The 25,976-nt window shown below is 45.4% G+C and overlaps 1 protein-coding gene across 2 annotated transcripts in view; it reads right to left on the bottom strand.

The window, feature by feature from the left end:
* The window catches only part of LOC121441790 (ubiquitin conjugation factor E4 B), a 111,516-nt gene that overhangs the window by 48,424 nt on the left and 37,116 nt on the right, over window positions 1-25,976 (bottom strand). Inside the window, exons 3-10 of one of the 2 annotated variants that reach the window (XM_041643091.1) lie at window positions 23,451-23,586; window positions 21,579-21,666; window positions 20,170-20,314; window positions 16,971-17,199; window positions 15,863-16,513; window positions 4,521-4,662; window positions 3,043-3,143; window positions 315-429 (exon numbers count right to left, since the gene is read on the bottom strand). In XM_041643091.1, coding sequence (XP_041499025.1) covers window positions 315-429; window positions 3,043-3,143; window positions 4,521-4,662; window positions 15,863-16,513; window positions 16,971-17,199; window positions 20,170-20,314; window positions 21,579-21,666; window positions 23,451-23,586 — 1,607 coding nt within the window. The remainder of the gene's footprint in view (window positions 1-314; window positions 430-3,042; window positions 3,144-4,520; window positions 4,663-15,862; window positions 16,514-16,970; window positions 17,200-20,169; window positions 20,315-21,578; window positions 21,667-23,450; window positions 23,587-25,976) is intronic. The other variant, XM_041643092.1, reaches the window with a different exon arrangement.

Below are 25,976 nucleotides of genomic sequence, written 5' to 3'. Positions count from 1 at the left end.
TCTCCTTCCCATTCATGCCTCTTAACCAGTCCCTTCACTATTTTCATATCCCCGCACCCTCCCACACACCTTCTTCTTCTGACCCAATAAGTTTACTTAGGGCCACCTGAAGAAACACGGGGATCGGCTGTTCATAGGAGAATGGGCACCTTTATCAGTGGCTGTATCACTTGAGAGAGAAAGTATCTTTCCATCCCATCCCCCAGCCACCACTAACTACAGGGGAGGGGGGAGCTGCATGAGTCCCTCCCCTACTCCATGACTCGGGGCAGATGCACGTAGCTAAGAGGTGGAGTACCCACTGGCCACTGTACCTGCTTGAACACCTCTTCATCCTGGTGAGTGGTCCTCACCAGCTCCTGAATGAAGCCATAGGGGAGGTTCCTGCACAGCATGTACGGCACGAGGAAGGACGGCTGCTGCAAGGACCTGCAGACCCAGGAGAAGCAAGGGCTGTGATGGAAGCACGTGGAACACCATGGCCCATAGACTACCCAGTCACACAAACGTACATTTTAAATGAGACACCAGAAGAAATAACACAAGCAACTCTTTCTTTGTGGAGTCCTATCAAAGTGAAGAGTCAGGGCTGGGACCTCAGCCACAAGACACTTTACTAGCAAGTGCGAAACCCCAGGTCAGATCCTTGGCAGCGGAAAATAAATAATAAACGCACCTAAAATGAATTACGGGAATGAGAGAGATGGTTCGGTACTTAAGAGCTCCTATAGAAGGTATGTTTGGTTTCCGGCACCTGTGTGGTGGCTCACAACTGTTTTTAACTCCAGTTCCAGGAGATCTAACGCCTTCTTCTGACGTCCAAGAGCACCACAAGCACCCGGCGTGCACGCGCGCGCGCACACACACACACACAAGCAAAATGTACACACAGTGAACCTAAAACTCCTTTAAACAATGAAAAAGAATTGTTGTTCATTTATTTGTTTATGTCTCATCCACATTGAGGAAAAGAAGATTAGTAAACACTTTTTCTTTTTTTTAAAATATTTATTTATTTATTATATATACAATATTCTGTCTGTGTGCATGTCTGCAGGCCAGAAGAGGGCACCAGACCTCTTTACAGATGGTTGTGAGCCACCATGTGGTTGCAGGGACTTGAACTCAGGACCTTTGGAAGAGCAGACAATGCTTTTTTTTTTTTTTTTTTTTTTTTTTGGTTTTTCGAGACAGGGTTTCTCTGTGGCTTTGGGGCCTGTCCTGGAACTAGCTCTGTAGACCAGGTTGGTCTCGAACTCACAGAGATCCACCTGCCTCTGCCTCCCGAGTGCTGGGATTAAAGGCGTGCGCCACCATCGCCCGGCTACCACTGAGCCATCTCTCCAGCCCCCACTTTTTCTTTTTTGTTACTTGTTTTTTTGTTTGATTTATTTTGGTTAGTTTTTTGAGACAAGGCTTCACTGTGTAACTGGAACTCACTCTATAGACCAGGCTGGCCTCGAACTCACAGAGATCTGCCTGCCTCTATCTCCTGAGTGCTGGGGTTAAAGGCATGAGACACCACTGCCCAGCATGTTCTTGCTTTTTAAAGCCAAGAAATCACTATGGAGTCCAGCAGACTTCAAGAAATGCTCAACCTAGACCTCCCAAATTCTGGGATTATAGACATGTGGCATCATACAGCTTAATTTTCCTTCATTTGAAAAGAAAACAAAACATAGTTATAGTACAGGGTATAGCAGAAAGGAAAAATGCAATTTTTTCCATTTTTCCTTTAGCTATTTTTGCATAAAAAACAGCAAACGCAGGACTAGAGGGATTGATACCAGTCCTTAAAGAATACTGCTGTTCTTCCAAAGGACCTGGATTCAATTCCCAGTGCCCACATAGAAGTTAACAATTGTCTCTAACTCCAGTTCCAGAGGGAGCCAATGGTTTCTTCTGGCCTCTGTGGCCACCGGGCATGCACGTGATACACAGATATACAAGCAGATAAAACACCCGTGCACGCACGTAAAATAAAACATTTTAAAAATGCAATCTTTTGCCGGGCGGTGGTGGCGCACGCCTTTAATCCCAGCACTTGGGAGGCAGAGGCAGGCGGATCTCTGTGAGTTCGAGGCCAGCCTGGTCTACAAGAGCTAGTTCCAGGACAGGCTCCAAAACCACAGAGAAACCCTGTCTCGAAAAACCAAAAAAAAAAAAAAAAAAAATGCAATCTTTTACTAATGTTGACAGTGATACAGAATTTTCTGATACAGGCAAATCACAGAACTTTGGCCAATTTCCAAATCATTTCCGTACTGTATTTTATTTTATCTTGTCTTTATGAAGGGTCTCACCATTAAATCCAGGCTGGCCTAGAACTTACTGCTTAGGCCAGACTGGCCTTGAATTGGTAGCGATCCTCTTGCCAGGAATATAGGTATGTGGCCCCTCACCTGGTTCCCCACACTATTCTCTAACACCTAGCAACAGAAACCAACGTGGAGACACAGGGAACATGATCATTTTGTCACAAACACACACTAACTTCAAACACTAGGTTTTAAATTAAATTATTAATATTCTGCCTTAGTTCTTCATATTTCAAAGGTACTCAGAACTCTTAAAAGGTAACTAACTTCTTTTCCAAAATAGGCTCTATACTATTTAGAAGATGAAAACATTATTTTATTACCACAGTATTCATGGAGGAAAGACTCAGGCCTTAGATGGATCTATTTTTATCTTATGTGTGAGTGTTTGTCCTGTATGTATGTCTATGTATTATACCACATGTATACAGTGTCCTCAGAGGCCAGAAGAGGGCATCAGATCTCCTGGAACTGGGGTTACAGATACTATTACCCACCAAGTATATGTTGGGGATCGAACCCAAGACTTCATTCAGCAAGAGCAGCCAGTGCTCTTAACCACTGAACTATCTCCAGCCTGAGCTTTGAAGACTGAATCAAACCCATTCCCTGTACAGGTCACAGAGTTATCTAGCCTAGCATGAAACAGCTGGAAGACGGAATCCAGTGAGAGATGGCCCTCCCTCCAAACACCAGAAACACGCAACGTGTGAGTCAGTCATACCTGGGCTGTGTGAGGGAACCTTGCAGCACTAGCGCGGTGTGGGAGATGCACTGCGAGCGGATGTTGCTCAGAAGCTGGCTGACTGCTGGCTGGCTGCACATCTGGAGAAGAAAGTCAGAGTCAGGATGACACACCGGAAAAGGGCTGGAGGAGAGCAATGGCTAGAAAATGCCCCGCTTCCCTCTCCCTAGACTCAGAATGGACAAAGCACAGGAAGTGTGCCACTGGCCTGTGCCACCTGTACTGAGGTAGTAAGGGAACACGGAGCAGAATGGGGGGGGGGGGCACACCCAAGCTATTTCCTTTTCAGGGTGTTAGATCATACTTTGAGGCAGGGTCTTTCATACAATAGCCCGGTTTGGTTTCAAACTCACAGCAATCCTCCTGTCCCGGGCTCCCAGAGTGCAGAACTGAAAAGTGTGCATCACCACTTCTACCTAGCATGTCTTTGCTTTTGCTAAGACTAAGGACAATCCCTGAAGAGGCCCCACAAATTTAAAACTAACACAGGCAAAGTTAAACAGTGAAATGGTAGGGAATGAGATGGGCCAGGTGTGGTGGCACATGCCGTTGATCCCAGGTGCCAGAGGCAAGTGGATCTCTGTGAGTTCGAGGCCTGCCAGGGCTATCTAGTGAAACTCCATCTCAAAATAAGGGGCTGGGGGAGGGTAATGCTTCCTTGGTTTAGCGTGATTCTACAGCTTGTTATTTAATAATTCTGACAATTAGAGCTCCACCTCTGAGGGGCAGCTCTTACTCATACATGGCTGCTCGGATTCACTGGGCAACTGTGAAAATCCAAGCTCATGGACTGATTACAGGTTCTAGAATCCACAACATTGCTTTGGATGTTTTCAGAATTATATCAGGCAATTGGTACTTTGGTTTCAAGATAAGCATGTCCCCTGAAGGCTCGCATGTTACATGTTACAGGTCTCGCCTGCTGACGAGAACTGGAGGGCGAGGAGATCACCATGGCTGTGACTCTGTGTCATCAGGTGCTGCTGATGACACAGCAGACCTGGTAGGTAAGGCCTCATAAAGGGACATAGATCAACGTGTGACTGAGTGATACAGCTCATCCTGGGGCTCTTCCTGTTTTTCTTTGCTTCCAAGCCACCATGATAACAGCAACATGGCTGTACCACACTTGTCCACCATGACGTTCACCACATCCCAGAAACAAGGGCTCAGCTGATTATGGATTTAGATGTCTGTGAGCTTCCTGACCATGTATGACACAGGGCAGACAAAGGAGAGGCCTCCAGAGCCAAGGCGCATGCGCTCATGTCTAAGCTCTGGCATCACTTCTCTCCACAGCAATGTGTTACAGACAGATCCTGAGCTGCCAGTGTTCTGCCTGGTACCTACCAGCTGCTCCATCACTCCTGACTAATCCAGCTTCCCCTGGAGCAGCAACAAGCACGTACACAAGATAACCAGTTTGCTTTCTTTCTGGTCCATCCACTTCACAGTACCTTTGGTGCTTTTTTTTCCTCTATTCCAACTCGGTCAAAACACTCGATGAGGTAGTTCAGCATGTCTGTCTCCTTGCAGGTCTCAATGGTGAAATGATCACTGTACGAATCCCAGTTACTTGCTCCACCAGAGGCTCCCAAACTTTGGAGAAGAGAAAAAACATTGACAATGCTTACCTCTTAGCGACCATTCCTACAGAGAAGCCTGACACTCTGCAGCAGAAAGCCTGTTAGGAGCCCGGCATCCACGGTGAAGCACAAACACCCATGCAGCCAGACTGGAGCTCACCGATGCTTTATCTGCTCCCAGCCCAACCAGTGATCTCTTATAAACATGTTCTAGCCTGTCAATGGGACCTGGCCTTTCTAGGGAGGGCACCTTATAAATCAGAAGGACTAGGAATCGCTGCTGACTATAGAACAGCTAGAGTCAACCGCAGGTTCATAAGCCAAACCGAGAGCATCACTTGGGCAGAAACAAGTGGCCAGACAATATTAGAATCCATCACCTCAGGAAAGACGCTCTAAGCGACTATGGGATACTATCTCTCACTTCCAGGACAGCTACTTAGACCTGAACGGACTTCACTCAGCATTGACAACAGGCCAGAACTTACAGAAAATACCAAAGTGGAAGGAAACAAAAATCCTGCAAGGAGTAAGCTCCCCTGGGCTGTCTTCCAGCTTAGATTGCTACCTGCACCCACAGCCTTCACTACACCTGCAGGGGGCAGTATGGAACACTGTTCCTGTTTGCAGTGACTATTCCCACACAAAGGCCAAACATCACAGTGGTTTAGGTTCAAGGATACTGAGTAAAGCTGAGGTTAACCTCAAACAGATCACAAACCAAACTGGGTGTTGAACTACCACACTCATCTGTTACATACAAAGATCACAAGAAGTTTAAGACGGAGGAAGAAGTCAGGGAATTCTTAAAAAAAAGGGGGGGGGGAGAAAAGCAAAAACCACACATCACATATGGAAGATGATAAAGACGGAAATAATCAGAATCATGATAGAAACGTTTCTCCTCCAACCTCATGCAGACAAAGTACAGAAACTAAAAGGCCCAGGAACTGAGATAGCAATAATATGCTATGCACTCAGAGGAATGCATCATTAACTTTGGGAAATCCAGGAATAAACCACCCTGCACTGGGAACTCCACATAGCTGACCTGAGAGAGAATGAAAGCAGGGTGTGGAAATAACGTTATAGAGCCAAGACTTCAGGACAGAGGCTAACAAACCTGATTTACTAGAATTTATAATACAGCCTGATAAAAATTTTAAAAGAAAGGGAGGAAGGAGGCTAAGGGGCAGTCTAGAGGAAAGGGCAGGCCTCTGATTTGCAGGGTACCTCACTGGATCCTGGACAAAGGTAGCCTGGGGAAGCTAAAGCAGGGTACAATCGTTCTGAGGCAGCAACCAGAGTCTGGGTGTGCCTTACCTTAGGACCTCTGGCAGGTCCTAACCGGCCAGACAGTAGAAGCGTGCACTGTGTGATGAAGCACAGGAGAAACTCATCCAGCACAAGCGTGCTGAGTGTAGCGAGTCCTGGGAAACCTGCCCGATCCACAGCAGTCTGAGTTCATCTGTGACTCTCTATTTACCACACAATCTGAAGACGGGCATTGTTAATACAGCCTACATGTATGTGTAATTCATGGTAATTTTCCTTGTAGCAGCTCTCACAGATGTCAATGAAAACATAGTTGGTGTTTAAAATGAAAAACTTAAACTGTTTTCCTGATAAGCCTACATTTCAAACATTTTCTGAAACTAAAAGAACAACTTACATTTGATGCCTGTGGCTCCTTACCAGCTGCAGGCAGTGAGTTAACAACCAGACGAGCATGTGAACTGTGTCTGAGGGAATACAACATGCAACTACGGCTGAGTCACAAACTGCTCCCACCAACACACTCCAATTAACAATCGCTGTCACTTCAAACATTGTTGCAAGTGTTCCTTCCACTAGACCATGAAGAGAGACAGGAGACAGGTACCCTGGCATACACCTGCAATCCCAGCACTCAGGGAGACAGGAGACAGGTACCCTGACATACACCTGCAATCCCAGCACTCACGGAGACGGGAGACAGGTACCCTGGCATACACCTGTAATCCCAGCACTCAGGGAGACAGGATATAGGTCTGTGGAACACCTAAAATCCCAGTAATCAGGGGCAAAGTAGTAGATAACAAATCATCCTAGGTTACATAGTGAGACCCTGTGACAGGGTACATAACAATCTATCTAGACAACACAAAGAAAGGACCAAGAACAAATCGGAGGATTTTCAAAGCTAAGAGATGTTTCATGAATCAGACACCAAACAATCAGCTGATTTTCATCAGAAAAAAAGAAGAAAGAAGTAAGATGAACCTTCACCCAACACAGAAATAGAGAGAAAACCCTGTGTCTATCAACATGATGTTTGAGGTGCCAGAGGCAACCACTCTCATCAACACTAAGTCGAGGCTAAGAGTCAGTGGTCAAGACAACTGTGAAGTCTCAATACATCCACATTTTGTGAATACTGCACCAGAGGAGAAAGGGTGTATTTATACGGATACATGACGTTCTAAACACTGGCCAATATGTAGATGAGGTCCAGTAGACTGGACCTTGAGTCCTGGCTGTTCGGGAGGCTGAGGAAAGAGGGTAGATGACGTCCCAGAGTTGAAAGCCAGCACCAATAACATAACAGACCCCCTAGACCATACTGAACAACTTGCTCCTTTCTATTTCTAAAAGAGGGTGACTTATACACTTTCAAGATCTCTGACATTATAAAATCCTGGGAATGTTTCAAATTTAGGTTACAAAAACAGCTTAAAAACTTACACCACCACTTAAGAAACTGTAAGCCACTCACCAGCAGTCCACCAGCAGTCCAAATTAATCAGGTAATCGTTGCACATAACAGGAATGTAGCACAATGTTCCCAAAACAAAAAAGTACTCTAAAAAAAATAATGCGTGCCTCATATGCAGATAGACTGAATGACATTTCAAATGCACCAACCCCTGCTTCTTAAAGGGCACCAGTGCGTTTCCTTCTCTAACAGGAACTCACTTCCCATTTACCAAGCTCTGCGTGCGTGCGTGCATGTGTGTGTGTGTGTGTGTGCATGTGTGATCACCACTGAGCGCTGTTCCTCAAGAGCATGAGTCTTTAGAACGCTGCAGACAGTCAGTGCAGAGAGCAGAGGTCAGCGGCCAGGCTAGTGGACGGGACAAGTAGGAGATGGAAACTTCCTGCCCACTCTTCCCACACTGCGGCCTCTAACAGGAACCGCAGTGCACACATCAGCTTCCCTCTCTACTCACGACCTTCACTGGGATAACAGGGCAAACAAGGAAGAATACAAAAGACAACACCATTCAATTTCTTCCTAGATACCAAGTTCCCAAGAATCAATTAGAAGGCTTTTCTCATGGTGTCTGAATCACAAGGTGTCTTCCCTCACTCCAAGAGAAGCATTTCTTCCCGTAGAAGGAATCTTCCTTCCCCCACGCCTTTTCATCTTTGCTTATTTATCTTAAAATTATGTTTATTTAAGGTATACAGCAATGCATGTGTGAGTACATGTGAATATGTACACACGCTTATGGGGTGGTGTGTGTGTGTGTACATGAAACACAGCACCAGTAGGGAAGTAGAAGAAATCTTCAGAAGTCAGTCTTCTCCTATTCTCCTCCCACTATCTGGGTCAAACTCAAGCTGTCAGGCTAGTCCTTTGCTGGAGGAAGATGTTCCTTAGAAGACTGGGGAGCCATCTCCACGCCCGCCAGTTTTTATCAAGTTTTACTAAGTCCAGACTCTGCATTTGAGAGCTTAGCTTACTCCCCTTAGCGTAGTAATCTGTGGTGGCAGAGCACTTCCACATGAACTCGGCTGACGCTCGACACCAAGTACTTCTGATACTTTCTTTTACTTCTTTCTCCAAGTTTTAAAAGTTCACTGTAGAAGTCCTTCCTTTCTTTACAGGCTGGTTGTCCTTGAGACATTTTGTTCTTAACTGTGTAAAACTCATGAGGGATTGTTCTCCAGGTTTCTTTCTGTTTACTTATTTGGTTTTTTGAGACAGAGTTTCTCTGTGTAGTCCTGGTTGTGCTGCAACGTGCTCTGTAGTCTAGGCCTCAAACTCAGAGATCCACCTGCCACTGCTTCCTGAGTGCTGGGATTAAAGGCATGTTGTGGTGGCATTTCATTTGTATTTTAATAAATAAAATTTGCCTGAAGATCAGAGAGTAAAACAGCCCCACTGGTCAACCTTACAGACCAGGCTATGTTATCACACACCTTTAATCCCAGTAGCCACACTAGTTTGCCATAGAAATCAGGTAGCGCATGCCTTTAATCCCAGCCCTAGAGAGGATTATAAAACGGGAGAAAACAGCTCTCAGACACAGTCTCATTCTGAGATTCCTGGATCACCATTTCAGACTTAGGTCAAGCCAGTGGCTGGCTGTTTTGCTTTTTTGATCTTCAGGTTGAACCCCAATTTCTCTGAGTCTTTATTAATCATGCTTCAGCATGCATCACCATGCTTGGCTTCCAGGTTTCATTCTTAGTGTGACCATTACTGTTATATAGAAAAACGACTCATTTTCCTGCATGCTGACACCTTGCTGAAAGTGCTACTAGACCTGGTAGTTTTCTGGTAGAGTATTTTAACAAAGGATCACAAAGATGGAGAGATGGTTCGGTGGTTACATGCATTTGTTGCTCTTGCAGAGAACCAGTTTGTTTCCCAGCACCCACAATGGCTGCTCACAACCCCTGTAGTTCCAGGACACCCGATGCCCTCTTCTGGCCTCCAGGAGCACCTACATGCTTGCAGTGCACACACATACACATAAAATTATAAGAAATAAAGTTTTTAAAAGCTACAGAAACAGGCTGGAGAAATGGCTCAGCAATGAACAACACTGGCTGTTATTCCAGAGGATCTGAGTTCAATTTCCAGCAGCCTTACGTCAGTTAACAATGTTGGGAGCATAGCACAAAGGCCCTTGAGCCTGCAGATCTCCAGGGAAACCAGGAATGGTAAACAATGAAAGACAGGGTTGTCTTTCCAATGGGAAAGATGTAAGGTCTGTCTTTCCATACAGAGAACTGGAAATCGGAAGGGATTAACAGGCTGGTGAGCTGTGTCATCTGCTGGGCCAGGCCACTCAAGCTCCTACAACCAGGACGGGCAGTGGCTAGTAATCTAAATAGCCTCGATCGCCAGAGGCTCCCCCAAGCTCCTACAACTAGGCAAAGAGGGGTGGCTAAGAGCCCAAATGACCTCTGTGTATTTGTATGACCAAGACGAAGACAGATGCTTGGGTCCATACATTGTGGCATATTTGTACACGGTGTGAAGCTACAATGCTGTGATTGGTTTAATAAAGAGGTGAACAGTCAATATCTAGGCAGGAGGTCTAGGCGGGACTTAGGGGCAAAGAAAGGAAGTAGAAGGACATAATCAAGGCACAGAGGAGATGCAAATGAGACATGGAGAGTAAGTCACACAGGATGAAAGAAAGGTAAAATCTATATGGCAAATAGAAACAGGTTAATTTAAGTTATAAGAGCCAATGGTATATCAGGCTTAAAGGCTGAGCTTTCATAATTAAAAATAAGTCTTTGTGTCATTTTCTTTGTGAACTGGTGGTCCAAATTAAAGTCAACTACATATGTGGTCCAATGTGGAGAGTCAAATAGCCACACAGAACCTGGGAAAGCAGTCTCTCGGGTAGGCTCAGCGGCATGCAAAGGCATCTCTCTCTCCCTCCCTCCTCCCCCCCTTCTAAATTTATCGAGACAGGGGTTCTCTGTGTACCTCTGCTGTACTGGAACTCACTCTGCAGACCAGCTGTGCAGCAGAGCACTTGAGCAGATAGCACGCTAGGTAAAAATGCCTGACATATCAACGGGAGTGGGGGGAGGGGGCAGAGACAGCATACAGAGTCACATTTAAGGTTTGTCTCACAGTCAGAGAACACTACAAGTGAGCAATAAAGTGGTCCAGATGAAGAAAACCTTTAAGCAGACAAAATAAAAACGGGTGTAGATAGTCATAGGAAAAAAATAGTAAAGTAAAAAAATAATAAAGTTGGTCTGGAGAGATGGCTCAGAGGTTAAGAGCACTGCCTGCTCTTCCAAAGGTCCTGAGTTCAATTCCCAGCAACCACATGGTGGCTCACAACCATCTGTAATGAGATCTGGTGCCCTCTTCTGGCCTGCAGGCATACACACAGACAGAATATTGTATCCATAATAAATAAATAAATAAATAAATAAATAAATAAATATTTAAAAAAAATAATAATAAAGTCTTTAAAGAGAATAAAGTAATATAAAAATAAGCCATATAAAGACGGGAAATGAACAGGGAGTTTACTGAGAGACACTGGATTACGGAAACTGCTAAATTAAACCAACCTATATTATTTTTAAAATATCTCAACTCCAAAATGGAAGTCAGGAAATAGGTTGCACTGGGGGAAGGTTATGCCTTTCTTTCCACAGGTAACAAAGAGTTATTGTTTTCTTCAAAATTAATGAAGATCAGATTTGATCGGGGAAGATGTCATAAATCCTTGGCTACAAACATAAAAGAAAAAAACAAACAAACAAACTACAGAACAGGTCATGTATATGCTGATCCCCCTACTATGGGAACAGCTCTAAGACTGGTGACACATGATAAATCTTGTTGGCTACAGTTTGGGTATGCAGTCCAAGTGGACTCAGAAAGTTGACAGATGCCTTTTACCTGCTCAAACACAGAATAAAAAAAAAAAATTCATCTAGCTGGGCAGTGGTGGCACACGCCTTTAATCCCAGCACTTGGGAGGCAGAGGCAGGCAGATCTTTGTGAGTTCAAGGCCAGCCTGGTCTACAAGAGCTAGTTCCAGGACAGGCTCCAAAGCAGAGAAACCCAAAAAAATCATCTTTAGCTGACTTGTGCACACCACACATTCCATACTTATGTTAATATAGATATATACGCTACCTTTAAAAGTTTGTGTTTTCAGAAAAAAAAGGACCAGACACCAATGAAAACAAGTAGCCCTGGCGATCCAACCTCTCTGAGTGGCTCTGTTGCAGTTTCCTCAAAATTCTGTATCCAGAACTACTTCAAAATTGCTGACTGAGATGGTCCAGCCTTAGACCCTTCCAGCCAGGACTTCAAGCCCTGCACTTTCCCATCAGCAGAGACTGGACAACAAATCACAGCTAGCTCTCCCAGGACTTGACCATTATCCCAACTATCTCAGGGTCCGCTAAAATGCCATTGCCCCCCAGACAAGAGGAAGCAATTTTAAGACTACAACTCCCACATTCCCAAGAGATGGGGTAGGTGGGTTTTGGTTGGTTGGTGGATTATAAATGTCTGTCATCGTTTAAGGGGGGTTTGTTATATTATTACTGGTTATAGGAAGGGAGGAAACTTAGCAAAGGAGGTTAGATTCAGGGATCTCTTTCTGAAAAGAAAAACGCCTCCCTTTCTATAAAAATGATAGGAAAAGGCAGTCAGTGGTGGTGCATTCCTTTAATTCCACCACTCAGGAGGCAGAGGCAGGTGGATCTCTATGAGTTCAAGGCCAGTCTGGTCTACAGAGCAAGGTCAGTACAGGCTCCAAAGCTACAGAGAAACCCTGTCTCGAAAAACCAAAAAAAAGGAAAGAAATGATAGGAAAATGTGTAATTATTGAATCTACTTTTAAACAAACAAACAAACAAAAAACTAGTCTTAAATATTTTACATTGGTATGAATTTTTGTATATTGATACAAATTTAAGGCTATTTTTGTTCTACTGAATATGTTTCTAATATTGTTTAAGGTATTGTACCTAGTGTTTTGAAGTCTAAAAGATTGTTTTAGGATAGTATTACAAGTTATAATATAAAATTGTTTAAGTATAAAACTTTAAATCATCAAGATAAGGTAGATAATATAGGATTTTTTCCAAATATGCAAGTTACAAATAGACTGGACATTGTGAATATAATTCTTACCTAATAACTGTTTTTACTATATATAGTTTTACTATTAAGAGTTAAAACCTTTCCCTTTTTTTTTTTAGACAAAAATGGAGACATGTGGGATATTTGTATACTTTATAAAGATATATTATTGTGATTGGCTTAATAAAGAGCTGAGCAGTCAATAGCTAGGCAGGAGGTATAGGCGGGACTTATGGGCAGAGAGAGGCTGGCAGAGAAGACACCAATGAGACATGGAGAAGAGTCAGACATACAGAATGAAAGAAAAATAAAAAGCCACACGTTAAAAAGTAGATTAATAGAAATGGGTTAATTTAATTATAAGAGCTAGTTAGGAATGAGCCTAAGCTATAGGCTGCACATTCATAATTAATATTGTCTCTGTGTTGTTTTGTGAGCTGACAGTCCTAAGAAAAATCCATCTAAGGGATTCCTCAAACAACTGTCAGTAACTCCAGACCCAGAGGATTCAAGGGCACCAGGTACCAATTTGTTACAGACAGACAGGAGGAGACAAAACCACCCTACACACAAAATAAAACAAACATATCTTTTTTAAAAAGCCACAGAATCACATCTCCTGCACATAAACATAATCTGACTTCTTCCTTTCTTATTTACAACCCATTTGTTGGTCTGTTTGTTGGCATCCTAAGCTACATAACGCTACCTACCAATAACTCAAAGCAAACCAGACAAAGCACCTTTACCATGAACAAGTCATCCCTACAGATGTGTTCTGTGTGAACTATAGTCACACAGGACTATATAGGCACAAGAAAGACTCTCACTCAACCAATTAACAAGTTCTTTTGCTATCTCTTGGTACCCTGAGTTCCACGTGTTCTTTATCTGTGTAGTGTCATATGCTCTGAGACCACCTTTCTATACTTTATCTGTAATCTACAATTAGATTACCTAATAGACAATTTGGAATCTATCCACTAGTAATCTACAGTCAGATACCTAATAGACAATCCAGATCATCTCGTTTCAGTGTAGCAAAAGAAGGTCATGCCTGTAAGAGAAGTATAGTCTTGTAACCGAGCCTATAAATGTCTGCTGCACCTTCTGCGCAAGCACAGAAGAGACAGAGACTCTGGGTGGTGAGGTGACCAGTAGAGACCCAGAGCCGTACAAACACCACAGGCCAGAAAGAGGGCGCTGTGGAGGAGCAGAACTTGATTGAGCTCTGGTTCTGGCTTCTAGAGTCTAAGTCCCAGTAAAGAGAGCACTGGCACAACACTGGGTGACAGATGTCACAGCACCAGGATCACGGCTACTAAGCACAGAACCTGGATCTCAGGTGAGGTCAGAAGGCAGGAATCTAGGAAGAGGCATTAGTAAAGGCAGGCTGTGACTTGCTAAGAATTAGAAAAAGAACTGCCCCCACAGAAAACTCAAAGGGAAACAGATGAAGCGTTTTTACCACGATGGAAAGCTATTCCTATGGATGTCTGCTGTGTGAACGGTGAGCCACACGGGATCCCTACGGATGTCTGTTGTATGAACGGTGAGTCATACGGATTCCTGCGGATGTCTGTTGTGTGAACGGTAAGTCACACGGGATTCCTATGAACGTCTGTTGTATGCACGGTGAGTCGCAAGGGATTCCTATGAATGTCTGCTGTGTGAACAGTAAGTCACACAGGATCCCTTTAGGAATATTAACATGGGAAATGGTAATAAAAGTTTTAACCTAATACAAACAACAACCTTTGGAATCATTACTCATCCCCACGTCAACATTCTTCTCCCTCTCCATGAGCTGTCGAACTCAATCAAGTCCACCCAGCCCTACTGCAGCCTCCATTTAGAGCCTGAAGCTATCTGTGAACAACGATGGGCACGAACACAAACGGGGTCCAGAGGGGATTTCAGCTGGAGAACAAAACTGTGAAGGCGACATAGAAACAAAAGGTCGTTATATTTTTGGGCTCAAACCACCTAGAAATCCAGAGTTTTTAACTCAGTTTTCAGGAGGAACACTCAGTGTCCTGAAACAAACGGGACCTGCTTCACTGAGACACAGGAGATGCTCAAGGAGATGCAAGATCAGATGTAAAAGAGAATCCTAGTTACCCTGGACAACATAAGCCCACACATTCATCAGATTGCCCAGACGGAGCGTCATGTGGAAGGGATGGACACACAGCCAAGCTACAGGGCTATTCCCCAATACCTGCAATCTAAGCAACCGAACTCATAACGGGTAACTGGAGGGCCCCTCATTTCCTTCCTAAAGGTGGGTGATCTTGAGGCTGAGTGGTAGTCCATCTTCTTTCAGGTTTTTGACAAATGATTCAGCTAAGTTTTCTTACCAGTTCAATGGGCAACAACTGTCCTATGTGTCCCTTCGTCCCAGTGTAAGGTCCTCACACTTTAGTGCACATTGCTGGCCTCCCTCAGTGACAACTACCGTGTCTGGATTCAAAGCAGAGCCCAAAGCCTGGCTTGCTAACGTTAGTTCCTGAGCACCTAGAGCACATGCAGGGGGTAAGACTCCATTCTTCTGATACCTGGACCCAAACTGGACACAAGAAAAATCACCACCACCACCACCTTCATCATCATCATCATCATCATCATCATCATTATCTTCTTCTTCTTCATCATCTTCTTCATCACTACCGTCCCCAGAAAGTGCGAGGAAGAGGAAGGAGAAAGGACTGTCGTACATACTACCACAACAAGAGCAGAAAAGGGCATCAGGGAAGAAAGGAAGTGAGAGGGAAAGACGCTGCTGCGGTGCTGTCGTCTGGAGTCAGTCTCACACCTAAGCTGTACGGACATGCAGAAACACGGTCCCCTGAATTACATTTGAGAAAGGGGGCCACCGGACTCAAGGGTGCTGCTGCTACTGCTGCTGCTTTCCGAGAGACTGGAATTACATGCAATCAGACATCAAGGCATAAGGCATGGCTAACAGAAAGAGCAGACACTGCCCAGTCCAAAACATCACCCTGTGAGCCCCAGTTCTCAAATACAACACTGACCACAGTCTCTGAGATTCATTTTTAATGAGAAACACATGAGCTAGGTCGCAAAAAAATGCAACTCTTTGGTTTTTGTACAGACGACAGGATGAGACAGGCAGGAAGAAAGGAGCGTACAACACTGCAATCTTCACTTTCTCGTGGACCAAAGCCTGGGAGAGTCATGGAGGCAGGGCACATGGCCACCAGAGAGCTAGCAAGCGACACAGGTTAATAACCCAATGACTCCCAAAATTCAACTGAGGTCAGTGCCACACAGCAGTTCTTTCCAAACCATGTTAATTTCTTCCCTGCACTGCAAACACACACACAGCTCTCCTGCAAATAAATACCTAGGAGAGGTCCGCAGGGAGGAGGGACGTCTGCTGGCAGCACTGGGCGAGCCGGGTGGGAAGGCGGGGCCCCTGCTGCGGGGTCTCTGTCTGGAGGAGCTGACAGGTACTGCTCGGGGACTACTTGGGCGGGCAGGGAAGCCTGGGGAGTTAGCCTGAATGGAGGGTCGTGGGGTGGGGCAAGGTGAAGACCCCCATGGGTGCATGAGAGTGTAGGGTCGATACCTTGGGGATGAGGCTTGGCTTCCAGCCACAGTTCCAGAAGCTGCACTGTGAGGACTGAGGGATGTGGGAGGCACAGCCACCCGGCGGGCTGCCCTGTGAGGATTTGGGGATGCGGGAGGCACAGCCACCTGGCGGGCTGCACTGTGAGGACTCGGGGATGCGGGAGGCACAGCCACCTGGCGGGCTGCACTGTGAGGACTCGGGGATGTGGCAGGCACAGCCACCTGGCGGGCTGCACTGTGAGGACTGTGAGGACTCGGGGATGTGGCAGGCACAGCCACCTGGCGGGCTGCACTGTGAGGACTCGGGGATGCAGGAGGCACAGCAACCTGGGGGGCTGCACGGGAAGGTGAGGCCAAGGATGGACTCAGCCCTGGTGCAAAGCTCCAGAAACTGGCAGCAGGAGCAGGGCTAGTTTCATAGAGGCTAAATTAGTTGGAAAAGGGAGGAAAGAAGAGAAAAATCAAAGAAACACTTGAGATAACTAAGAATGGATAACGTCAGCTTTTAAAGGATAATACAATCATATTATAAATTCTAAAAGTTTAAGTAGATAAGCATTTCAAAAATGACCAGACACTAGTTGCTACATTCATGTGGAGGTGCCAATGACCCCTTCCAAAGAATAATGAGCACACAGAGCCACGTGTGTCTAAAATTTAACCTACCAACAACCTAACCAACCACAGAAGGCTAAGAAATTCAATCAAAGAAGGGTAGCACCACCTGCAATGGCCACAGCCACCCTGTCCCCCGCTCTCCCCGCATGTTAAAGACACTGTAACATCAACGACACACACATCAACACTGTGGAACGGCTCGCCTCAACATTCTCCACAGCTGTTTTCACTGCCAGTGAGATGTGCAAGAGAATCACACTGACCTAGACAACGAGCTGGCGCCGAAGGAGCCCAGGCTGCAGAACATGGGGCTTGTTCCTGGATTGGAGCCAGTGTTCAGCATGAGATTTCTGTCAGGTGACCGAGCTGCCGTGGAAATAGGCTGAGATGTGGCTGTCAGACTGGCAAACGGATTTTCATCTCGTGTCTGAGTGGACATCATCAGTACTTCCATTAAAATCTGGCCAATCAGATCCTTAAAATCAGAGAACACTGTTGGGAAGGCAGAGCAAAAAGCAGGTTATTCACGGGTTGTCATTTCCACGGTCCTCAATAAGCCAAACAGAACCAGAGCGACACTGTGCGCGATGCGGTACTGGGTTCTCAACACTAAAAGGATACTAGCTGAAACCCAAAAAGAGGTCCAGTGTTGTTTCCAGTGATTTCTTTTTCTTTTTTTAATTTATTTTTATTTTACTGGTGTTTTGGCTGTATGCATATCTGTGTGAGAGTGTTGGATCCTGGAGTTACAGACAGTTGTGAGCGGCCATGTGAGTGCTGGGAATTGAACCTGGGCCCTAATGAGGATAATGCTCTTGACCGCTCAGCCATCTCTCTAGCCCTTCTTTTTCTTCTAAATATTATTGTACATTTTTCTCTGTGTGTATATATGTGCACACGCATGCCCATGTAGGGATCAGAGGACAACTTTCAGGATATCTTTCCATCCACCGTGTAGGTTCTGGGGATAGCACTCAGGCCATTATGCCTAGGGGCAGGCATCTCTACCCACTGAGCCATCTCACTGGTTCACCCCATAGTCATTTACAAGTTTGGGCAAACATACCACAACTGTGTAAGAGGCAACATTAGGGGAAGCTGTGCGACCACAGCTATATAGAGGAAACATCAGAGGAAGCTGAGAGACCACAGTTGTATAGAGGAATCATCGGAGGAAGCTGAGCAACCACAGCTGTACAAAGGAAACATCAGAGGAAGCTGAGAGACCACAATTGTATAGAGGAAGCATCAAAGGAAGCTGAGCAACCACAGCTGTATAGAGGAAGCATCAGAGGAAGCTGAGAGACCACAGCTATATAGAGGAAGCATTAGAGGAAGCTGAGCAACCACAGCTGTATAGAGGAAGCATCAGAGGAAGCTGAGCAACCACAGCTGTATAGAGGAAGCATCAGAGGAAGCTGAGAGACCACAGCTATATAGAGGAAGCATTAGAGGAAGCTGAGCAACCACAGCTGTATAGAGGAAGCATCAGAGGAAGCTGAGCAACCACAGCTGTATAGAGGAAGCATCAGAGGAAGCTGAGAGACCACAGCTATATAGAGGAAGCATTAGAGGAAGCTGAGCAACCACAGCTGTATAGAGGAAGCATCAGAGGAAGCTGAGCAACCACAGCTGTATAGAGGAAGCATTAGAGGAAGCTGAGCAACCACAGCTGTATAGAGGAAGCAGAGGAAGCTGAGAGACCACAGCTGTATAGAGGAAGCATTAGTGGAAGCAGAGCAACCACAGCTGTATAGAGATGACATCAGAGGAAGCTGAGAGATCACAGCTGTATAGAGATGACATCAGAGGAAGCTGAGCAGCCACAGCTGTACAGAGGTAATATTAGAGCAAACTGAGTAAAGGTTATGCAGAAGTTCTTCCTATTTTCCTCAATTTTTTTGTAAATATAAAACTAATCTAAAATTAAATTTTATTTAAACTAAGTTAGAGTGCACCCAGAGAGCTGCCACAGATGACTGTTTACTGTAGAAAGGAACCGGTCCCTACTAGAGTTGCCCGTGCCATACTATGACAAACACAACAAGGTTAGTGGTTCTCGGCCAACATACACTTCCCAGAAAGTCCAAGCTCCAAAGGTTCTATGAAGGGCTCCATATTCAGTCACCATCTGGTTTCTGGAGCAGATTCCAGTCTAGCTTCTTTCTTGTTCTTTGCAGCTCCTGGTTGATTTGCTGTTGATCTTTAGATATATCCTAGATACCAATAACCAAAGCCCTGATCCGTGTCAGTTTCACCTAGTTAGATCATTAAAAATCATGGTTGATGTGTACAAGGGAATCATGAGAACCTTGGAGTTAAGAGTGAGAGCACTGTGTGGCAAGTCTTTAAAACCTACAGTTGCTTGGCTCTTCCCAGCCAGTTACTAAGACACTAACATCAGAAACCCCTGACCTTCCAGGAACACAGGACTTCCACTGCCCTGAAGAAGGCAGGCTGGGTGGAAAGGGAACTGTAACCATGATAACAGTGACTGCGCACTGAAAACATATCTCTTTAGCACTCCTTATACAAACACCTTCCTGAAGATTGGGGATAGACATCAATGGGCAAAAGGCGAAAGATCCCACGACCCAGACAGCTGTACCCAGCGATGCGGCCCTACTCTTCCTCTACTGCAAATGATTACATTGCGCCACAGTGCCTGCAAAATAGCCTTAGTATAGTTCAGTACAGCTAATGACTTAAAATAGAATCTAGGGAGACAGCAAAACGTAATTATATTCCATTTTGCTAAGTAATTTAATAAAAAGATTTGGACTGACTATCTACACACGGCTTGGTAAACACTGAGCCTACAGTGACAATGGACCTGCAATAAGGGACGAGATCTCCTCAACTGTGGCTGAAGTCAGCAGGCTACAGATACAACAGGTGGTTGTCTCGAGTCCTGGGGCCAGCCAGCATGCTACTTTACAGGGACTAATGCCCTCTCAGAGAGTATTCCACCATAAGGCAAAAACCTCGCCAGAGACAGTGGAAACCATCCGTTTATTTATATATATTGGAGGTGGAGAGATGGCTCGGCAGTTAGTTTGCCGCTCTTCCAGAGGAACCAACTTCAGTTCCTCCTGCTCACACATGTGCCTCCAACAATCTTTAACTCCAAATCCAGGGGATGGATCTGACGCTCTCCTCTGGCCTCCAGAGGCACCTGACCATACATTCATGCACAATATGCACAAGCAAATGAATGCAGACATACCCATTTTAAAAATCTCAAAAACAAATCAAATCAAATCAAACCATGTAGCAATCAGATCAGTGGAAAGGGAAGAAAGTAAGCACACAGGTGTGTCTCCATCAGAAGCAACCCCATAACAAAAAGTGTGGTTCTATACCATGGGGACAGAGACCCACAGTCTCACATTCTATACATAGGTGCTCGGGGGGGGGGGGGGGGGGAGGGGGTGTTAAAAAAAAAACAGACAAAGAACCCACCTTCTTTTGGGTTCTGTTTAAACTGCGCAGAAAGAGAAGAAAGGAAGATGACATCTCTGTCCCGGTCCTTCCAGGAGACGCGGAAGATCTTACAGACCAGCTGTAAGGCCTGCTCTTCGGACACTTCAGGACCTGACGAAGGCTCCTAGTGGGAAGATCTGAGTGTTAATGTACAGTAGGAGACAGGAGTAAAGACATTTGATTCCTTTTTTTTTTTTTTTTTGGTTTTATGAGACAGGGTTTCTCTGTGGTTTTTGGAGCCTGTCCTGGAACTAGCTCTTGTAGACCAGGCTGGTCTCGAACTCACAGAGATCCGCCTGCCTCTGCCTCCCAAGTGCTGAGATTAAAGGCGTGTGCCACCACCACCCGGCTTTTTATTCATTTATTAACAGGGTTATTAACAGGGATATTTTTAGATGCATAAAACCGTTCAGCCGGGCAGGTGGTACGAGCTGGGAAGCAGAGGCAAATGGATCTCTACAAACACAAAGCAAGTTTCAAGTCATCCAAAGGTACGCATGGGCTTCTGTGGGCTGGGGGAGTAAGTTACAAAGTCAAGTTCTCATTAAGCTGATGCCATCACTGATGGGAGAGCAGAGGCATTGTCAGGAGTAACCAGGAAGAAGAGGCACAAAGTGTGCCCACGTCATCTACCTGCTGAGTGAGCGCTGCAGAACCAGGCTACGTCCCCGGGACAAAAACACTTTCCTCTGAGAAATTTTACAGCCTTTCATGACAGAAGCACTATTACATACAAGAAACTTGAGGAACTTCACAAACAGAGGCCACACCACAAGGAAGCTATTGTCTAAGAACCATCACAAGGTCACCAAAGTAGTTCTGTGAACTTCTTGAATGGAATGTGGTGTACTGGCCTATACCACACATGACACCCAAACCCGCATGGCACCTATACCCACATCCACACCCAAACCCGTCACCCAGTCCAGAGATCAGAGCTCAGATAAAACAGACAGAAAGGCCTCACCAAGTCTGCACTTGCTGCTAGATTTTACATGTCCTTGCTTTAATTAATTCAGAATACAGCCAAAGATAAAATGATCTACTGCCTTAGTAAAGACCCACAAAAATTAAATTTCACTGAGGAAAAGCACAAACCTAGTCAGTCATGGTGGCACACATCTTTACTCCCTGCAATGAACAAACAGCCAGACAGATCTGTGAACAGCCCAGGCCAGCCAGGGCTGTATAGCAAGATTCTGTCTCAAAAAAAAACCCCAAACCAAACAAACAAACAAAACGAAAACACAGGGACCCAACCCAAAGACAGGTTGACTGACACTTCCAAGGAAGCCTGGACTACATAGTGAGAACTGTGGGGAATGGGGACCACCCAGCAGACTGCAGCTGCCAGAAGGGAACAGAGTGCCGTCCTCCTCCCCACCAACCTTTTCGCTCAGGCTCCTTTTCTCCCGTCGGTCATTCTCGTCCACTTCCATGTTTTCAATTCCCGAATCCACATCCACCTGGGACATGCTTCAAGTACAAAAGACAAACAAGGCTTTCATCTTTTTTAAAACTCCCAGCGTCAAGGCTGTGACAAAATTTAACATATCAACCTGCATTTATCAGGAAAGCAGAATAACACTGGTTCCCTCTGAAAATCTAAGAGCCCCTCATGTACTGGCATGGAAGCATCCTGTCTGTCTTACGTGCTGGACTCATTCTCCCAAGGTATCATTTCCTTGAGATCACTTTCAGAATCTAAGCTATCAGCAGGATGGATTTTCAGGATGTGCTATTTTTAAACAATGCATGCTGCAAGCAGAGTTATTTGCACTGACTGTCCAGCACCAGGTACTAAATCATCCCTTTGACCCCGACAAGAACGATGCCTGTCATTTGTCTCATTCTCACAAATATGTGGCATTTGGGGTACTCATTTCTATTCCACAGCCAGCCACTCTGTCTCACCAACCAAAACGTCTCAACAGGTCTTGCTTTGGTCCCATCATGCCTTGCTCTAATTCTAGATCCATACAAATTTCCACTATGATTTCTCCTTGGCGGAAAACGTATTAGGGTATTTTATTAAGTTCTATGCTAATTTTCTGGCTTAATATATACAAGTCAAAACACGTGGCCCTTATGTGTCTGACTCTAGTACCTTTCCACCCGATGAGCACATAGAGTCCTATATTTTTCAATTAGATCACTGACTGCACTGCTTAATGTATGCTTCCTCATGTTCATCCTCTCCTTGATCGATTTCTGGCTAAAAAAGACACGTCTGAAGCCCCTGAGGATGGTTTTACATATGGTGATGGCTTCTCGACACCCTGTCAGCATTCGCTTTACGGCATGCTGATGTTATATTACTAAGCGTGTGCACACTTGGAGCTGCCATGGCTGCAGGTAAACTCTTCACAGAAAGCTTCCTTCTGGTCATGAAGCTGGGTTACAGGACACACAACAGCCCACGGTTTACCTTTGCCTCCTTCAGCCAATACTGAAACTAGCCGTTTTGGAGGTGAGCAATTCACGAGTCTAAAGTGCATGCTGCTGAGTAGCGTGGCGAAATCCTGCAGCTTGCTGTACTCTGCCCAGGGCGAAGTCCTCCCTTGGTCACAAAATCCATGCTAGCTCTCACTTTATTTGGCAGCTTGGTTACCAAACCTGGTGTCGCCATGCTAGTCCTCAGGTCACTCTTCCTTTACTCAGCAGTGGCCCCAAAGCCCAAGAGGAGTGACATTAAGGAAGCCCAGAGCATAAAATGTGGAAAGAAGGGTCAACTCTGGTACTACATGGTAGGGCTACAGAGGGAGACACTAAACACAAGAATCTAAGGGCACTTGGTCTAATAGCAGCCTTTCTGGCTTACCTGCTACGGCTGCTGAATATTTTAGAGCCATTTAACCTTTCTGATTTCTCTGTCTCACTACTGTTGCACACACTGGTATTATCATTTACACGCTGAGATCTAGTCACATGTATCACATGTTAATTGTGAGGCCATTTTGTTTAATCATCCATACCTTATGTCTCATAAAAAGCATCTGAACACTGAACTCTGTGGCGAGGTGGTACTTGATTATAACTACTGAGCCACCTCTCTAACTCATAAAGACACTTGACTCAGGCAACCGTATAAAGACTATTTCATTCAGAACAGAAAAACTTCTCAACCTAGGAATGAAAATTGGATTCAGTTTGGTAATGACATGGGGTCTCTGGGTTGTCACTTCAGACTACTAGGCTAAAGACTAGGGTGCAGAAAGACTAGACTGGGGAAGCAGCAAGAACAGATGGTATCAAGTTACCTTTTCTCACAGGAGACGCCGTCAATATCCATGCTCTGGGAACGGGAGAGGGACTGAGACTGCGTCTCAAGGCTGTTGGACGGTGAGCTGCTCAGAGAGCTGACTCCTTCGCTGCTCTGGCTCCGATGGGCAACTCCTACACACAAGAGGCGAGACAGAGAAAGGCCCACATGACACAATGCAAGCCCAAGAGGAAAGGCAACAGCAACACACACACCCTCACGACGCTTGGTAGTCAGCCAACCCCGGGAGTGTCAGCGAGGGATCATGACTGTCGTCACACATCATGTACAGTCAGTCATGGCGCTACACGTGGTGCTTGGAATGACTCTGACGTTCTAACTGTGGCCCCGGACACAAACTGACAAAACAGCGAGTTGTCTTTTATTTTGCTTTAGTACATTTTATGAGTGTGAGAGAGAGACAGAGAGAGAAAGGTGTGTGCACCTCTGTGTGCCACCTGTGGATGTCAGAAGACAAAGGACAGGAGTCAGTTCTCCCTTTCCACCAAGTGAGTTCCACGGATTGAAGGCAGGTGTCTCACCCAGTTAGCCGCCTCACCAACCCAACAGTAGAGAAAACTCCTGAAATGCACTGGAAATAAGATGCATTACTGAACTGGCAGACATGCAGAGGAGCCAGCAACAAATGTGCATGCACAATCCAGATGGTGGGAGGGGAGGTGTCTGTGGCTGGTCTTTCGACTTTGCCGCAAAACTGAGACTCTCAAACATGTTCAAAATACAGCAGAACTTCACCGCTCCATCTCCTTTCGTACAGATTCGTCCATTTGATGATGGAATATATTGGAGAAAATAAAAAAGTGACACCGTCCTTGTCCCCAGAGCTTACTTACGGTGACATAAAACTGGCATCAGGGCAGAGGGGCAGACTACTTCTCAGAGAACTTTACTCATCAATGTCTTAAAAATTGTTTGTTACAGAACTTTAAAAATCGCCTTAGCCCGCCGGGCGGTGGTGGCGCACGCCTTTAATCCCAGCACTCGGGAGGCAGAGGCAGGCGGATCTCTGTGAGTTCGAGACCAGCCTGGTCTACAAGAGCTAGTTCCAGGACAGGCTCCAAAACCACAGAGAAACCCTGTCTCGAAAAACCAAAAAAAAAAAAAAATCACCTTAGCCAGGTGTGAGGACACACACCTTTAATCCCAGCACTAGGGAGGCAGAGGCAGGCAGATCTCTGTGAGTCCTAGGTCTACAGAGTGAGTTCTAGGACATTTAAGGATACACAGAGAAACTCTGTCTGGGCGGGGGTAGAACAAAGGCACTCAAGAGTTGACTCTGGCCTTGACTTGGGTATACACAACATAAAAACTTTATTTAGGACAGTGTACTATATACAACAGACTACACATAATAAGAACAAAGCACCATGACGTACTGAAAGTACAGCATATCTGTAGTGTTTTTGTAAGAATCATCTGAATTCACTTTGTCCTGCCCTTCAAAGATCTTTACACCCCAGTTCTCCCCACAATCGATCACATGTGCTCACAACCCGGGTTCTCCCCACAATCCATCACATGTGCTCACACCAGGGTTCTCCCCACAATCCATCACATGGCCTCACACCTCAGCTCTCCCCACAATCCATCACATGGCCTCACACCTCAGTTTTCCCCACAATCAATCACCTGCCCCACAATCGATCACATAGCCATCTCTAAACATCACAATGATCTACTTGTTTTAAAATTTTACAAAGTTTGGTGGCCCCTTCAGTTTTACTTAGAATATAAAATATCATAACTAAAACACATGAAAGCAAAAACAAAATGTCACTCTCTCCTGAAACCTCCCTGTGCTGTTATCACCCTCTTCCACTTCCTGCTAGAGAAATCAGAGTGGAGGAAGTGACCTCTGAGATTAAGACTTTTTTATTCCACCTCCCATCTTCCAAAGGCCAGATACTAAAGTGAAAGCCCAGGCATAAGTTCATCGTGGACATCAACAACCTTCACCCATCAACTTACAAAACGAATCTTTTAAAAGTGAGGGCACATGAAGCAAACGAAACAGAAAGCCATGTTTGCTTTTAATACACATGGATTATACACACATGCAAGGGGGCTCGGCTCTTGGCAGGCTCTGGCTGGGGAGGGCTGTGGAAGGCACTTCACACCCTGGGAAAGGCAGCCGCTGAAGGAACTAAGATGGGATTCACTGAGTCCTTCCTCCCCTATCAGCACAGCTCCTCAGCAATAGGCAAGCTCGGATACAAACCACACCAAATGCCCACTTAGGACTCGTTACTGCTCAACTTGTTCCGGTCATCCTTTCACCCTGTCTGTCTGTATGTCTGCCTGCCTGTCTGCCTGCCTGCCTGTCTCTCACATACAGAGGCTTGCTGGGGGAAAATAAATGAATTATAATATTCAAAGCACCCCAGGGCCAGTGAGATGGCTCAGGGGGAAAAGACCTTTGCTGCCAAGCCTGACCTGAAGACCCAACATGGCAACAACATTCCTCAAAAGGAATAGAAGTAAAAATGTTGCTTTCCAGCTGGAG

This window comes from Microtus oregoni, unplaced genomic scaffold, assembly GCF_018167655.1.
Source record: "Microtus oregoni isolate MIOR12 unplaced genomic scaffold, Mior012 000081F_ref0000091, whole genome shotgun sequence".
In the NCBI taxonomy this organism is placed as follows: domain Eukaryota; kingdom Metazoa; phylum Chordata; class Mammalia; order Rodentia; family Cricetidae; genus Microtus; species Microtus oregoni.
This window is presented reverse-complemented; position numbering and strand designations above follow the sequence as displayed.